General features: G+C 38.8%; 1 protein-coding gene across 1 annotated transcript in view; it reads right to left on the bottom strand.

The window, feature by feature from the left end:
- The window catches only part of LOC128636638 (E3 ubiquitin/ISG15 ligase TRIM25-like), a 14,516-nt gene extending 2,150 nt beyond the window's left edge, over positions 1 to 12,366 (bottom strand). Inside the window, exons 1-2 of the mRNA XM_053689631.1 lie at positions 10,800 to 12,366; positions 8,155 to 8,171 (exon numbers count right to left, since the gene is read on the bottom strand). Of these exons, the coding sequence (XP_053545606.1) occupies positions 8,155 to 8,171; positions 10,800 to 12,366 (1,584 nt within the window). The remainder of the gene's footprint in view (positions 1 to 8,154; positions 8,172 to 10,799) is intronic.
- Between the last annotated feature and the right edge of the window lie 3,500 nt (positions 12,367 to 15,866).

Here is a 15,866-nt window from a genome sequence, read left to right as displayed (position 1 = left end):
GTTAAGTAGTACTGTTCTTTGCAGTTTAATACCTGTTACAACACCAAATGGTGGCAGGTCTATCTGGCCTTCATGATTAGCTGCACCCAAACCCAAAAAAAAGCCGAGTGGTCTTAGACTAACACCCATGGCTAACTCGGTTGTTTCAATTAGTACTATTCTTAGCACTTTCATCCCTGTTACGGGTGGTCTACATGGCCATCATGATTAGCCGAACAAAATACTACAATCCAACCTTTGCTCAGTCTTCATAGGCCCTTCATTGGCTGTATTTTGATAGTACAGTTCTTATTATTTTTATAGCTGATACAACACCGAATGGTGGCAGCTCTATATGGCCTGCAAGATTAGCCGCACCCAATACAAAAATAAATCCAAGCGGTCTTGGATTAACACAAATGGCTAACTCTGTTACTGAGGATTCGCCACAAATATTACCCAAAATTTTAATTTTTAATTACTAAGAAATCTGTGACAACAAATATGATTGGTGTAAATATCAGGCTGCAAGGCAGGAGGAAAGTGCAATTCACTGGCACCAGCAAACTGAGGATTCGCCACAAATATTACCCAAAATTTAAATTTTTAATTAATAAGAATACTGTGACAACAAATATGATTGGTGTAAATATTTTTCAAGTAGGCCTGGCACACAGGCTTGGAAGGCAGTAGAAAAGTGCAATTCTAGGGCACGAGCAAACTGAGGATTAAGATCAACAATCAAGAATTTTTTAATTTTATTTAGTAACTATACTGTGACAACAATTAGGATTGGTGTAAATAGTTGGCAAGACGGCCTGGCACAAAAGGCTGGCAGGCAAGAGGTAGATGCAATTCAAGGACACTAGGAGACTGATTACTGACAGTCAAAACAGTGATGATTGACCATTTTGGCAATACTGTTAAAAGAAATAGGATTGCTGGCAATAATTGGCTAGGTGGGCCTGGCACACAGCAGGCTGCAAGGCAGGAGGAAAGTGCAATTCACTGGCACTAGCAAACTGAGGATTCGCCACAAATATTACCCAAAATTTTAATTTTTAATTAATAAGAATACTGTGACAACAAATATGATTGGTGTAAATATTTTTCAAGTAGGCCTGGCACACAGGCTTGGAAGGCAGTAGAAAAGTGCAATTCTAGGGCACGAGCAAACTGAAGATTAAGATCAACAATCAAATATTTTTTAATTTTAATTAGTAACTATACTGTGACAACAATTAGGATTGGTGTAAATAGTTGGCAAGACAGCCTGGCACAAAAGGCTGGCAGGCAGGAGGTAAATGCAATTCAAGGACACTAGGAGACTGAATATTTGCAGTCCAAAAAATTATGATTTTTATTCTTTTATATACTGTTACAAGAATTATGATTGGTGCCACTAATTGGCTAGTTGGGCCTGGCACACAGGCTGGCAGATATGAGTCGTGGATGGTAGGTAGGGCAGCAATTTAACACAGTATGCTGTGTAAGTGACAAAAACACAGGCCTGACAGAAAATTAAGTTAGATTACACTAGCAAAATATTTTAAAATTTTAGATTTTAATATTAAAATAATGTTATGAAGTGCAATGCACATATGAGTGGTCGCACTGGCTGGCTGCTACGTAGGGCAGCAATTAACAACAGTATGCTTTGTAAGTCAGATAGACAGTTAGACACAGGCCTGATAGAAAATAAAATTAGATTACACTAGCATAATGATTTAAAGACTTTTTTTGGCAATTTAAAGAAAAAGGTTAAGCACATAAATATGAGTCGTGGCTGTCTAGCCTTGGAAGGGCAGCTATTAAAAACAGTAGGCTCTGTAAGTCAGATACACACACGCCTGATAGAAAATACTATTAGATTACACTAGAAAAATGATTTCAATTATTTTTTTGGGGGGGAAATTAAAAAAAGGTTAAACACATATGAGTCATGGCTCATAGACTAGGGAGGGCAGCAAGTAAACACAGTAGGCTCTGTATGTCAGCAAAACACACAGGCCTGATAGAAAATTATATTAGATTACATTATCAAACAAATTTAAAAAAAAAAAAATTTAAATTTAAATTAAGGTGAAGAAGATATGAGTGCTGGGTGGATGCCTGGCACAGACCAATTAACCAAAAGACTGAAAAAAATGAGGTATATTAATGCTGAGTGAGCCTGACAGACACAGGCCTGATAGTAAATGTAATTAGATTACACTAGCAAAATATTTTTTTATTTTTTTTTTAAATTTAAAATAATGTTATAAACGGATATTAACACTGGTGGCTGGCACAGAGCAATGAACCAGAGTATATGCTGTGTGACACAGGCCTGATAGAAAATGAAAAAAAATTACACTAGCAAAATAATTACATTTTTTGGTTAGTTAAATTTAAACTAATGTTGTTAGGGAGATATCAGTGGTGGCAGTAATCACAGCAGCATATGCTGTGAGCCTTAAACACACAGCCTGAAAACCAGGCAAATGCTAATAAAAAAATAAAATAAAAAAAAATAAAAAAAACGGCACGAAATATAGCCCTAAAAAGGGCTTTTTGGGGTGCTGTGCTTGCAGCAGAGATGAGTGGAGTCCTTCTGGACTGTAAATACACTAGCCTAGCTATGTTTTTCCTATTAATGTCAGGAGCAAAAACACAACACGTCTTCTCATTAAGAAAGCAAGGTCGTTATGAGTCTAAAATGGCGGATTCCGAGTAGCTGGGAGGGTCTGTGAGGGAGTGTCTGATGTTGATTGGCTCTAATGTGTCAGACGGCTGTGACATAAAGGGTCAAAGTTTCCTCAATGATGACACATAGGGGCGGATCAAACATCGCCATGTGTTCGCCCACAAACGCGAACGCGAACAAGCTACGTTCGCTGTGAACCGTTCGCGGGCAAACAGTTCGGGACATCACTAGTGACAGTGTATCTAGCGCAGTATTCTCACACAGTCACCATCTTTATATACACAGAATGCAGCATTATTATTATGTGACTGTGTATCTAGTGCAGGATTCTCACACAGGCTCCATCTGTATATACACAGAATGCAGCATTATTATTATGTGACAGTGTATCTAGTGCAGGATTCTCACACAGGCACCATTATCCCATACACAGAATGCAGCATTATTATTATGTGACAGTGTATCTAGTGCAGGATTATCACACAGGCACCATCTTTAGTTGAAATAATCTTTATTGTCAAAAAGGAAGACAAGAGACATATCTAATACATCATGCCCTTAGTTCAGATAAACATATTTATATTCATTGTTACAGTCTCAGGACCTCTTATCATGTTCGATAAAGTTTTATAATTCCATATATCTGTCTCAAACAACATGAAAAAGAGTTGGAGGATGAAACAACTTCTCTCAGCAATTAGTATATCGATCCGGCTTTCCCAATGTATCTCCATCATTACTGAAATCTCTGAAAGTCCATAGAGTCCTAGGAAAAGCTCATCTTTATATACGCAGAATGCAGCATTATTTTTATGTGACAGTGTATCTAGCGCAGGATTCTCACCCAGGCACCATTATCCCATACACAGAATGCAGCATTATTATTATGTGACAGTGTATCTAGTGCAGGATTCTCACACAGGCATCGTTATCCCATAAACAGAATGCAGCATTATTATTATGTGACAATGTATCTAGTGCAGGATTCTCACCCAGATACCATCTTTATATACACAGAATGCAGCATTATTATTATGGGACTGTGTATCTAGTGCCGGATTCTCACACAGTCACCATCTTTATATACACAGAATGCAGCATTATTATTATGTGACAGTGTATCTAGTGCAGGATTCTCACCCAGATACCATCTTTATATACACAGAATGCAGCATTATTATTATGTGACAGTGTATCTAGCGCAGGATTCTCACACAGGTACCATCTTTATATACACAGAATGCAGCATTATTATTATGTGACAGTGTATCTAGTGCAGGATTCTCACACAAGCACAATCTTTATCTACACAGAATGCAGCATTATTATTATGTGACAGTGTATCTAGTGCAGGATTCTCACACAGGCACCATCTTTATATAAACAGAATGCAGCATTATTATTATGTGACAGTGTATCTAGCGCAGGATTCTCACACAGACACCATTTTTATATAAACAGAATGCAGCATTATTATTATGTGACAGTGTATCTAGTGCAGGCTTCTCACACAGGTACCATCTTTATATACACAGAATGCAGCATTATTATTATGTGACAGTGTATCTAGTGCAGGATTCTCACACAGGCACCATCTTTATATACATAGAATGCAGCATTATTATTATGTGACAGTGTATCTAGTGTAGGATTCTCACACAAGCACCATCTTTAGATACACAGAATGCAGCATTATTATTATGTGACAGTGTATCTAGCGCAGGATTCTCACACAGTCACAATCTTTATATACTCAGAATGCAGTATTATTATTATGTGACTGTGTATCTAGTGCAGGATTCTCACACATTTACCATCTTTATATACACAGAATGCAGCATTATTATTATGTGACAGTGTATCTAGCGCAGGATTCTCACACAGGTACCATCTTTATATACATAGAATGCAGCCTTATTATGATGTGACAGTGTATCTAGTGCAGGATTCTCACACAGGTACCATCTTTATATAAACAGAATGCAGCATTATTATTATGTGACAGTGTATCTAGTGCAGGATTCTCACCCAGGTACCATCTTTATATACACAGAATGCAGCATTATTATTATGTGACAGTGTATCTAGCTCAGTATTCTCACACAGTCACCATCTTTATATACACAGAATGCAGCATTATTATTATGTGACAGTGTATCTAGTGCAGGATTCTCACACAGGCACCATTATCCCATACACAGAATGCAGCATTATTATTATGTGACAGTGTATCTAGTGCAGAATTATCACACAGGCACCATCTTTATATACACAGAATGCAGCATTATTATTATGTGACAGTGTATCTAGCGCAGGATTCTCACACAGGTACCATCTTTATATACACAGAATGCAGCATTATTATTATGTGACAGTGTATCTAGTGCAGGATTCTCACACAAGCACAATCTTTATCTACACAGAATGCAGCATTATTATTATTTGACAGTGTATCTAGCGCAGTATTCTCACACAGTCACCATCTTTATATACACAGAATGCAGCATTATTATTATGTGACAGTGTATCTAGTGCAGGATTCTCACACAGGCATCATCTTTATATACACAGAATGCAGCATTATTATTATGTGACAGTGTATCTAGTGCAGGATTCTCACACAGGCACCATTATGCCATACACAGAATGCAGCATTATTATTATGTGACAGTGTATCTAGTGCAGGATACTCACACAGGCACCATCTTTAGTTGAAATAATCTTTATTGTCAAAAAGGAAGACAAGAGACATATCTAATACATCATGCCCTTAGTTCAGATAAACATATTTATATTCATTGTTACAGTCTCAGGACCTCTTATCATGTTCGATAAAGTTTTATAATTCCATATATCTGTCTCAAACAACATGAAAAAGAGTTGGAGGATGAAACAACTTCTCTCAGCAATTAGTATATCGATCCGGCTTTCCCAATGTATCTCCATCATTACTGAAATCTCTGAAAGTCCATAGAGTCCTAGGAAAAGCTCATCTTTATATAGACAAAATGCAGCATTATTATTATGTGACAGTGTATCTAGCGCAGGATTCTCACCCAGGCACCATTATCCCATACACAGAATGCAGCATTATTATTATGTGACAGTGTATCTAGTGCAGGATTCTCGCACAAGCAGCATTATCCCATAAACAGAATGCAGCATTATTATTATGTGACAGTGTATCTAGTGCAGGATTCTCACACAGGCAGCATCTTTATATACACAGAATGCAGCATTATTATTATGGGACTGTGTATCTAGTGCCGGATTCTCACACAGTCACCATCTTTATATACACAGAATGCAGCATTATTATTATGTGACAGTGTATCTAGTGCAGGATTCTCACCCAGATACCATCTTTATATACACAGAATGCAGCATTATTATTATGTGACAGTGTATCTAGCGCAGGATTCTCACACAGGTACCATCTTTATATACACAGAATGCAGCATTATTATTATGTGACAGTGTATCTAGTGCAGGATTCTCACACAGTCACCATCTTTATATACACAGAATGCAGCATTATTATTATGTGACAGTGTATCTAGTGCAGGATTCTCACACAGGCACCATCTTTATATAAACAGAATGCAGCATTATTATTATGTGACAGTGTATCTAGCGCAGGATTCTCACACAGACACCATTTTTATATAAACAGAATGCAGCATTATTATTATGTGACAGTGTATCTAGTGCAGGATTCTCACACAGGCACCATCTTTATATACACAGAATGCAGCATTATTATTATGTGACAGTGTATCTAGTGCAGGATTCTCACACAGGCACCATCTTTATATACACAGAATGCAGCATTATTATTATGTGACAGTGTATCTAGTGCAGGATTCTCACACAAGCACCATCTTTAGATACACAGAATGCAGCATTATTATTATGTGACAGTGTATCTAGCGCAGGATTCTCACACAGTCACAATCTTTATATACTCAGAATGCAGTATTATTATTATGTGACTGTGTATCTAGTGCAGGATTCTCACACATTTACCATCTTTATATACACAGAATGCAGCATTATTATTATGTGACAGTGTATCTAGCGCAGGATTCTCACACAGGTACCATCTTTATATACATAGAATGCAGCCTTATTATGATGTGACAGTGTATCTAGTGCAGGATTCTCACACAGGTACCATCTTTATATAAACAGAATGCAGCATTATTATTATGTGACAGTGTATCTAGTGCAGGATTCTCACCCAGGTACCATCTTTATATACACAGAATGCAGCATTATTAATATGTGACAGTGTATCTAGCGCAGTATTCTCACACAGTCACCATCTTTATATACACAGAATGCAGCATTATTATTATGTGACAGTGTATCTAGTGCAGGATTCTCACACAGGCACCATTATCCCATACACAGAATGCACCATTATTATTATGTGACAGTGTATCTAGTGCAGAATTATCACACAGGCACCATCTTTATATACACAGAATGCAGCATTATTATTATGTGACAGTGTATCTAGCGCAGGATTCTCACACAGGTACCATCTTTATATACACAGAATGCAGCATTATTATTATGTGACAGTGTATCTAGTGCAGGATTCTCACACAAGCACAATCTTTATCTACACAGAATGCAGCATTATTATTATTTGACAGTGTATCTAGTGCAGGATTCTCACACAGGCACCATCTTTATATAAACAGAATGCAGCATTATTATTATGTGACAGTGTATCTAGCGCAGGATTCTCACACAGACACCATTTTTATATAAACAGAATGCAGAATTATTATTATGTGACAGTGTATCTAGTGCAGGCTTCTCACACAGGTACCATCTTTATATACACAGAATGCAGCATTATTATTATGTGACAGTGTATCTAGTGCAGGATTCTCACACAGGCACCATCTTTATATACATAGAATGCAGCATTATTATTATGTGACAGTGTATCTAGTGCAGGATTCTCACACAAGCACCATCTTTAGATACACAGAATGCAGCATTATTATTATGTGACAGTGTATCTAGCGCAGGATTCTCACACAGTCACCATCTTTATATACTCAGAATGCAGCATTATTATTATGTGACTGTGTATCTAGTGCAGGATTCTCACACAGTCACCATCTTTATATACACAGAATGCAGCATTATTATTATGTGACAGTGTATCTAGCGCAGGATTCTCACACAGGTACCATCTTTATATACATAGAATGCAGCCTTATTATGATGTGACAGTGTATCTAGTGCAGGATTCTCACACAGGTACCATCTTTATATACACAGAATGCAGCATTATTATTATGTGACAGTGTATCTAGTGCAGGATTCTCACACAGGCACCATCTTTATATACACAGAATGCAGCATTATTATTATGTGACAGTGTATCTAGTACAGGACTCTCACACAGGCACCATCTTTATATACACAGAATGCAGCATAATTATATGACAGTGTATCTAGTGCAGGACTCTCACCCAGGCACCATCTTTATATACACAGAATGCAGCATAATTATGTGACAGTGTATCTAGTGCAGGATTCTCACACAGGCACCATCTTTATATACACAGAATGCAGCATTATTATGTGACAGTATCTAGCGCAGGATTCTCACACAGGTACCATCATACAATACCCAGAATGCAGCATTATTATTATGTGACAGTGTATCTAGTGCAGGATTCTCACCCAGGTACCATCTTTATATACACAGAATGCAGCATTATTAATATGTGACAGTGTATCTAGCGCAGTATTCTCACACAGTCACCATCTTTATATACACAGAATGCAGCATTATTATTATGTGACTGTGTATCTAGTGCAGGATTCTCACACAGGCACCATCTGTATATACACAGAATGCAGCATTATTATTATGTGACAGTGTATCTAGTGCAGGATTCTCACACAGGCACCATTATCCCATACACAGAATGCAGCATTATTATTATGTGACAGTGTATCTAGTGCAGAATTATCACACAGGCACCATCTTTATATACACAGAATGCAGCATTATTATTATGTGACAGTGTATCTAGCGCAGGATTCTCACCCAGGCACCATTATCTCATACACAGAATGCAGCATTACTATTATGTGACAGTGTATCTAGTGCAGGATTCTCACACAGGCATTGTTATCCCATAAACAGAATGAAGCATTATTATTATGTGACAGTGTATCTAGTGCAGGATTCTCACGCAGATACCATCTTTATATACACAGAATGCAGCATTATTATTATGGGACTGTGTATCTAGTGCCGGATTCTCACACAGTCACCATCTTTATATACACAGAATGCAGCATTATTATTATGTGACAGTGTATCTAGCGCAGGATTCTCACACAGGTACCATCTTTATATACACAGAATGCAGCATTATTATTATGTGACAGTGTATCTAGCGCAGGATTCTCACACAGGTACCATCTTTATATACACAGAATGCAGCATTATTATTATGTGACAGTGTATCTAGTGCAGGATTCTCACACAAGCACCATCTTTATATACACAGAATGCAGCATTATTATTATGTGACAGTGTATCTAGCGCAGGATTCTCACACAGTCACCATCTTAATATACTCAGAATGCAATTATTATGGGACTGTGTATCTAGTGCCGGATTCTCACACAGTCACCATCTTTATATACACAGAATGCAGCATTATTATTATGTGACAGTGTATCTAGCGCAGGATTCTCACACAGGTACCATCTTTATATACACAGAATGCAGCATTATTATTATGTGACAGTATATCTAGTGCAGGACTCTCACACAGGCACCATCTTTATATACACAGAATGCAGCATTATTATGTGACAGTGTATCTAGTGCAGGACTCTCACCTAGGCACCATCTTTATATACACAGAATGCAGCATTATTATTATGTGACAGTGTATCTAGCGCAGGATTCTCACACAGGCACCATCTTTATATACACAGAATGTAGCATTATTATGTGACAGTGTATCTAGTGCATGATTCTCACACAGGTACCATCTTTATATACACAGAATGCAGCATTATTATTATGTGACAGTGTATCTAGTGCAGGATTCTCACACAGGCACCATCTTTAAATACACAGAATGCAGCATTAGTATTATGTGACAGTGTATCTAGTGCAGGATTCTCACACAGGTACCATCTTTATATACACAGAATGCAGCATTATTATTATGTGACAGTGTATCTAGTGCAGGATTCTCACACAAGCACCATCTTTATATACACAGAATGCAGCATTATTATTATGTGACAATGTATCTAGCGCAGGATTCTCACACAGTCACCATCTTAATATACTCAGAATGCAATTATTATGGGACTGTGTATCTAGTGCCGGATTCTCACACAGTCACCATCTTTATATACACAGAATGCAGCATTATTATTATGTGACAGTGTATCTAGCGCAGGATTCTCACACAGGTACCATCTTTATATACACAGAATGCAGCATTATTATTATGTGACAGTATATCTAGTGCAGGACTCTCACACAGGCACCATCTTTATATACACAGAATGCAGCATTATTATTATGTGACAGTGTATCTAGTGCAGGACTCTCACCTAGGCACCATCTTTATATACACAGAATGCAGCATTATTATTATGTGACAGTGTATCTAGTGCAGGATTCTCACACAGGTACCATCTTTATATACACAGAATGCAGCATTATTATGTGACAGTGTATCTAGTGCAGGACTCTCACCTAGGCACCATCTTTATATACACAGAATGCAGCATTATTATTATGTGACAGTGTATCTAGTGCATGATTCTCACACAGGTACCATCTTTATATACACAGAATGCAGCATTATTATTATGTGACAGTGTATCTAGTGCAGGATTCTCACACAGGCACCATCTTTAAATACACAGAATGCAGCATTAGTATTATGTGACAGTGTATCTAGTGCAGGATTCTCACACAGGTACCATCTTTATATACACAGAATGCAGCATTATTATGTGACAGTGTATCCATCACAGGATTCTCACACAGGCCCCATCATACAATACCCAGAATGCAGCATTATTATGTGACAATGTATCTAGCACAGGATTCTCACCCAGGCACTATCACCCCATACATAGAATGCAGCATGAAGAGGCTCAGTGAAGGTGACAGTGACTGTGTGTAAGTGTCTGATCGGTTGACACAGCTCATAAAAGTTCAGACGCCCAGCCTCATAGTCCAGCAGTATTCCTACTGTGTCACTTGATAGAGAGGGGTGTAATGAGGTGTTTATATTGTTATGTCTCATGTAAAGATCTTTATTATAATAACTACGCAAACACCAGGACTTCTTATTATTTCCTAACACAGACTTCCATCCTCTCCTCCCCATACTGGTATAACAAACCCCTACACGCCAGAGCCCTGATTCACTGATCTGCACTTCCCAGTAATGTCGCCCTGAGGAAAAGTTTTTGGTGCTTAATACCTGAGAAACATCTGTAAATCTCTCTGGTGTTACTGGTCGCTGCTGGTTTATTCCTGACCAGGATGCAGTTTTCAGGTCATCTGATACAATAACATTATTATGAGCTGTGTTTATATCCAGTAATATGTCTGATGTCACCTGCATATAGATCTCTCTCTTTACATCAGTCACAATATCAGCTAAACCTCTGTATAAGGTCACTGAGATCAGACCCTCATCCAAATCCCCCCCAGCAGGGACCTGTTTATCACCTCTCTGTGTGACCTCATTATCTCCCTTCTCAGCACCACAAAAGTCATCTCTGTGTGATTCCTGTTCTTGTAGGACAGTTAATGGGTCAGTCATGTTGTACAGCTCCTCAATGTGACACATCTTCCTGGTCAGCTCGTCCTTCTCTTTTTCCAGCTGCTGGATCAGATCAGAGATTGTGAGTAAAACCTGCTCCTGCTGCCGGGTGATGTCACTCAGGACTCGCTTCTCTAGGTCTTCCAGCTGTTTCCTGATGTCTCTAATCAGGGCAGTGATTCGCTCTGTTACACCAGCTGCTTTCTCTTGCATCCCTCTCCTGTGCTCCTGCAGACTCTGGACTCTTTTCTCAGTCTTCTCTCTCTTTGTGGTCAGTTTCTGCAGAACATTTCTCAGTTTCTCTTTCTTCTTCTCAGAAGCCTCATTCAGCAGCTCCACCTGGTGTCCCCTGTGCTCTCCGGCCAGGGAGCAGGACACACAGATACAGGCAGCATCCTCAGTGCAGTAATATTCCAGGAGCTTCTTGTGTTTGTAGCATTTTCTGTTACCCCAGGAAGTGGTGGGTTCAGTTAAGACGTGTTCCTCAGACTTGCTGTGTACCCTCAGGTGGGTATCACACAGAGAAGCCTCACACATCAGACATGATTTAGCAGCAGGTACAGGAGAGTGAACACAGTAAGTGCAGAGGACCCCAGTGTCTATTTGCTCTGGCTGAGTAATCTGTAAATGCTTCACTACATTACACAGCGCTATGTTCCTCTGCAGTTTAGGTTTCTTAGTAAAAGTTTCTCTGCACTCAGGACAGGAATAAACCCCAGACCCCTCCTGAGTACCCAGCACACTCTCAATACAGCCCAGGCAGAAGTTATGGCCACAGCTGAGATTTACAGGATCTGTATAACTGCTCAGGCAGATGAGGCAGGTTAGCTCCTCTCTCAGATCAGCAGTCGCCATTCTTGTATTCAGCAGCAGCAAATGAAACTTACATTATCTTCCTATTCAGCACAAGGGCGTGGCAGTTACGTAACTGTATGTGCTCTGCCTGTTAACTCTTTATGTCCCAGACTGTAGTGACCAGGGCAGGTTTGTAAACTCTGATAAATGTTCTGTAGTGCTCTGTAATTTGTGTATCTGATGACATCACATGAAATATTAGGAGTACAACTTTGTTTATGTATTTTACTCACTAGCAAGGGTTAAATGCAATTTAAAAGAAAGGAATTTGTTTCACAATAAGATGCTAAAACATAATTATTTTTATACTAGAACGTTCTTTCAATTCTGATGACACTTATGGGCCCATTTATCACGCTCCGTATGGAGCTTGAAGGGCCTTGTTTCTGGTGAGCGCCAGAAACACCAGTTACGAAGCAGCGGTCTAAAGACCTCTGCAACATAACCTGTCCGCCTACTCTGAGGAGGTGGACAGAACTCACCAGAAATCAACCCGATCGAATACGATCAGGTTTATTGACACCCCCTGCTAGCGGCCGATTTGCCGCAAATCTGTTCACAAGAACTGCTGGTGCAATGATAAATGCTGACAGCGTACACTGTCGGCATTTATCGGTGCGGCAGACATGATTCGCAATATCGGATCATGTCCATACGCACCTACATAAATCGGCCCCTTAATGTGATCTAATGCAAATTGTTTTCACATCACTAATAATTTCATGACTTGTGCAATTAATAGATTGTTATATTTATATTTCTTAAAGGTACAAACACGTAATTACAGAGGTAAATTAACTTTCTGATTATCATATTATTAGTTGCTCAAATTTCATAAATTAACCTCTTCAATGTGCAGGACGACAACATATCATTATGTGTATTGCTGCCTGTGTGCTTATGGTGACACCTTGTTGTCATTAAGGGGGGTCACTAATATGAGGCAGTTGTCTGTGATCCCCCACACAACAGACTGTGATCGGTGTTGGTATAGGGGCAGTGCTCCGAAGGCTACACGGTAGTGCCAGTGACATCACACACATTCGCATGGTGACATCACAGTAGGGGCAGAACCAGGAAGTGGCTAGTAGTAAATTCAGCTGGATGGGGGGAGGGTGGTCAAACCCATCAATCTCAGCTCCTTTACTAGCCAAAGATCACAAAGACCCCTCATTTAAAAGAGAATCACCTTTCACAAGACCCCAAATATTATTTTAAAAAGCACAGCACATGTAGTTTTGTTAAGGAATGTTTCTTTATGTGCTCACAAAAATATCTTATGTCTAGAGACCCCAAATAAAGTTTATTTCTAAAGAAAAATACCAATGGCACTACATAAATTATTTTCAGAACCTTCAATATCTTCTATAAGGCAAACTAATTTATTATATGCCTATTATGGATCTAAGATGCTTTGTATCAAAACAAAACATTATGAGGGATATTCCGCAAATACGCTGGAATTACGCAGCATAATTGTGGCGAGCCTGATTCGACCCATTTATCAAAGCCTACAGACAGGCAAAAGTTGAAATTTATGACATAAGATACGGTCCGCCGGTCTCAATCCGACACAGATCGATGCTTACGTCATTACAGATGTTCCAAATACAAATTCAGCACTATCTGACAACTTTTGCCATTCATCAAACTTCTTCTAACCGGTACGCTCGCTACTATTCTGGCCCAGTGTAACTGGTTTTCAATCTGCCACCCTGGAGGCCGTGGATGCTATAGGAATCAATGGGAGTCTGAAAGCAGCGAAAGCTCATGTTCGATGCAGCCAGATATCCCTTTGATTCCTATGGTAGAAATTATATTTTTCTCTTTGGTTTTTACAAGGGTTAATATTAGAAGTGCCTGTTAGAGTTGACCACTGTTTAGAGTGGCGATTTAGGACCTTACTACTTACAAACCAAGGGATGTATAAGTGGTAATTGTGTTATCCTAATGCATGAGAGAGGTTTTTATGTTTTTCCCATTTTTAATTAACTACTAATAAAGTTGCACCAAACACTTCACGTTGAAGATGAACACATTTATTCCAATCAGCCATTGGATCAGCCAATAGGATGAAAGCTCAATCCTATTGGCTGATTGCAACAGCCAATAGGATTTTTTCCACCTTAATTCCTATTGGCTGATAGAATTCTATCAGCCAATCGGAATGTAAGGGATGCCATCTTGGATGACATAATTTAAAGTGAAACTTCATTCTGCAAGAGACATCGAAAGAAAAGCATGCTCCGCGCCGGATGTCTTGAAGATGGAGACGCTCTGCGCTTGATGGATAAAGATAGAAGACTTCTGCCGGCTTGGATGAAGACTTCGGCCGGCTTCGCTGAAGACTTTGGCCCGCTTCGCTGAAGACTTCGGCCGGCTTCGCTGAAGACTTCGGCCAGCTTCGCTGAAGACTTCGGCCGGCTTCGCTGAAGACTTCGGCCGGCTTCGCTGAAGATTTTGCTTCCCTGAAGACTTCGGCCCGCTTCGCTGAAGACTTCGGCCCGCTTCCCTGAAGACTTCGGCCTGCTTCACTGAAGACTTATGCCCGCTTGGATGAGGATGGATGCCCGGTCTTCGAAAATTGTAAGTGGATCTTCGAGGGTTAGTGTTAGATTTTTTTAAGGGTTTATTGGGTGGGTTTTAATTTTAGGTTAGAGACTTTGGGCTGAAAAAGAGCTAAATGCCCATTTAAGGGCAATGCCCATCCAAATGTCTTTTTCAGGGCAATGGGGAGCTTAGGTTTTTAGGTAGGTTTTTATTTGGGGGGGTTGGTTGTGTGGGTGGTGGGTTTTATTGTTGGGGGGTGTTTGTATTTTATTTTACATGTAAAAGAGCTAATTTCTTTGGGGCAATGCCCTGCAAAAGGCCTTTTTAAGGGCCATTGGTAGTTTATTGTAGGCTAGGGTTTTTTTTATTTTGGGGGGGGCTTTTTTATTTTGATAGGGCTTTTAGATTAGGTGTAATTAGTTTAAATATTTGATAATTTATTTTTTATTTTGTGTAACTTAGTGTTTTTTTATTTTTGTAACTTAGTAATTTTTTTATAGTAGATTTAAATAATTTGAGTAGGGTTAGGTTTTTAAATATGTAATATAGTTATTGTAATTGTTAGTTTAATGTAATTTTAGTATAATAGTTAGGGTAGGTTAATTAGCAGTTTAATATAGATCAATTTAATTCTAAAGGTAAGTTTAAATTTATTATAAGATAGGGATGAGTTAATATTTAATGTAAAGTTAGTGGGTTGTTAGGTTTAGGGGTTAATAGGTTAAAGGGCCATAATACCCAAATGTTTAAACACTTGAAAGTGATGCAGTATAGCTGTAAAAAGCTGACTAGAAAATATCACCTGAACATCTCTATGTAAAAAAGAAAGATATTTTACCTCAAATTTTCTCAGTAGCCACATCCCATTGTAAAGGATTTCTAAGGAGCATATTAGTATGTCTGTCCTGGGACAGCTAAGGGGATGAGCCTTGTGCACTCTCATCTTATTT

This window comes from Bombina bombina, chromosome 7 (genome assembly GCF_027579735.1).
Source record: "Bombina bombina isolate aBomBom1 chromosome 7, aBomBom1.pri, whole genome shotgun sequence".
In the NCBI taxonomy this organism is placed as follows: Eukaryota; Metazoa; Chordata; class Amphibia; order Anura; family Bombinatoridae; genus Bombina; species Bombina bombina.
The sequence above is the reverse complement of the archived record's forward strand: the minus strand, read 5'-3'. Positions and strand labels throughout refer to the sequence as shown.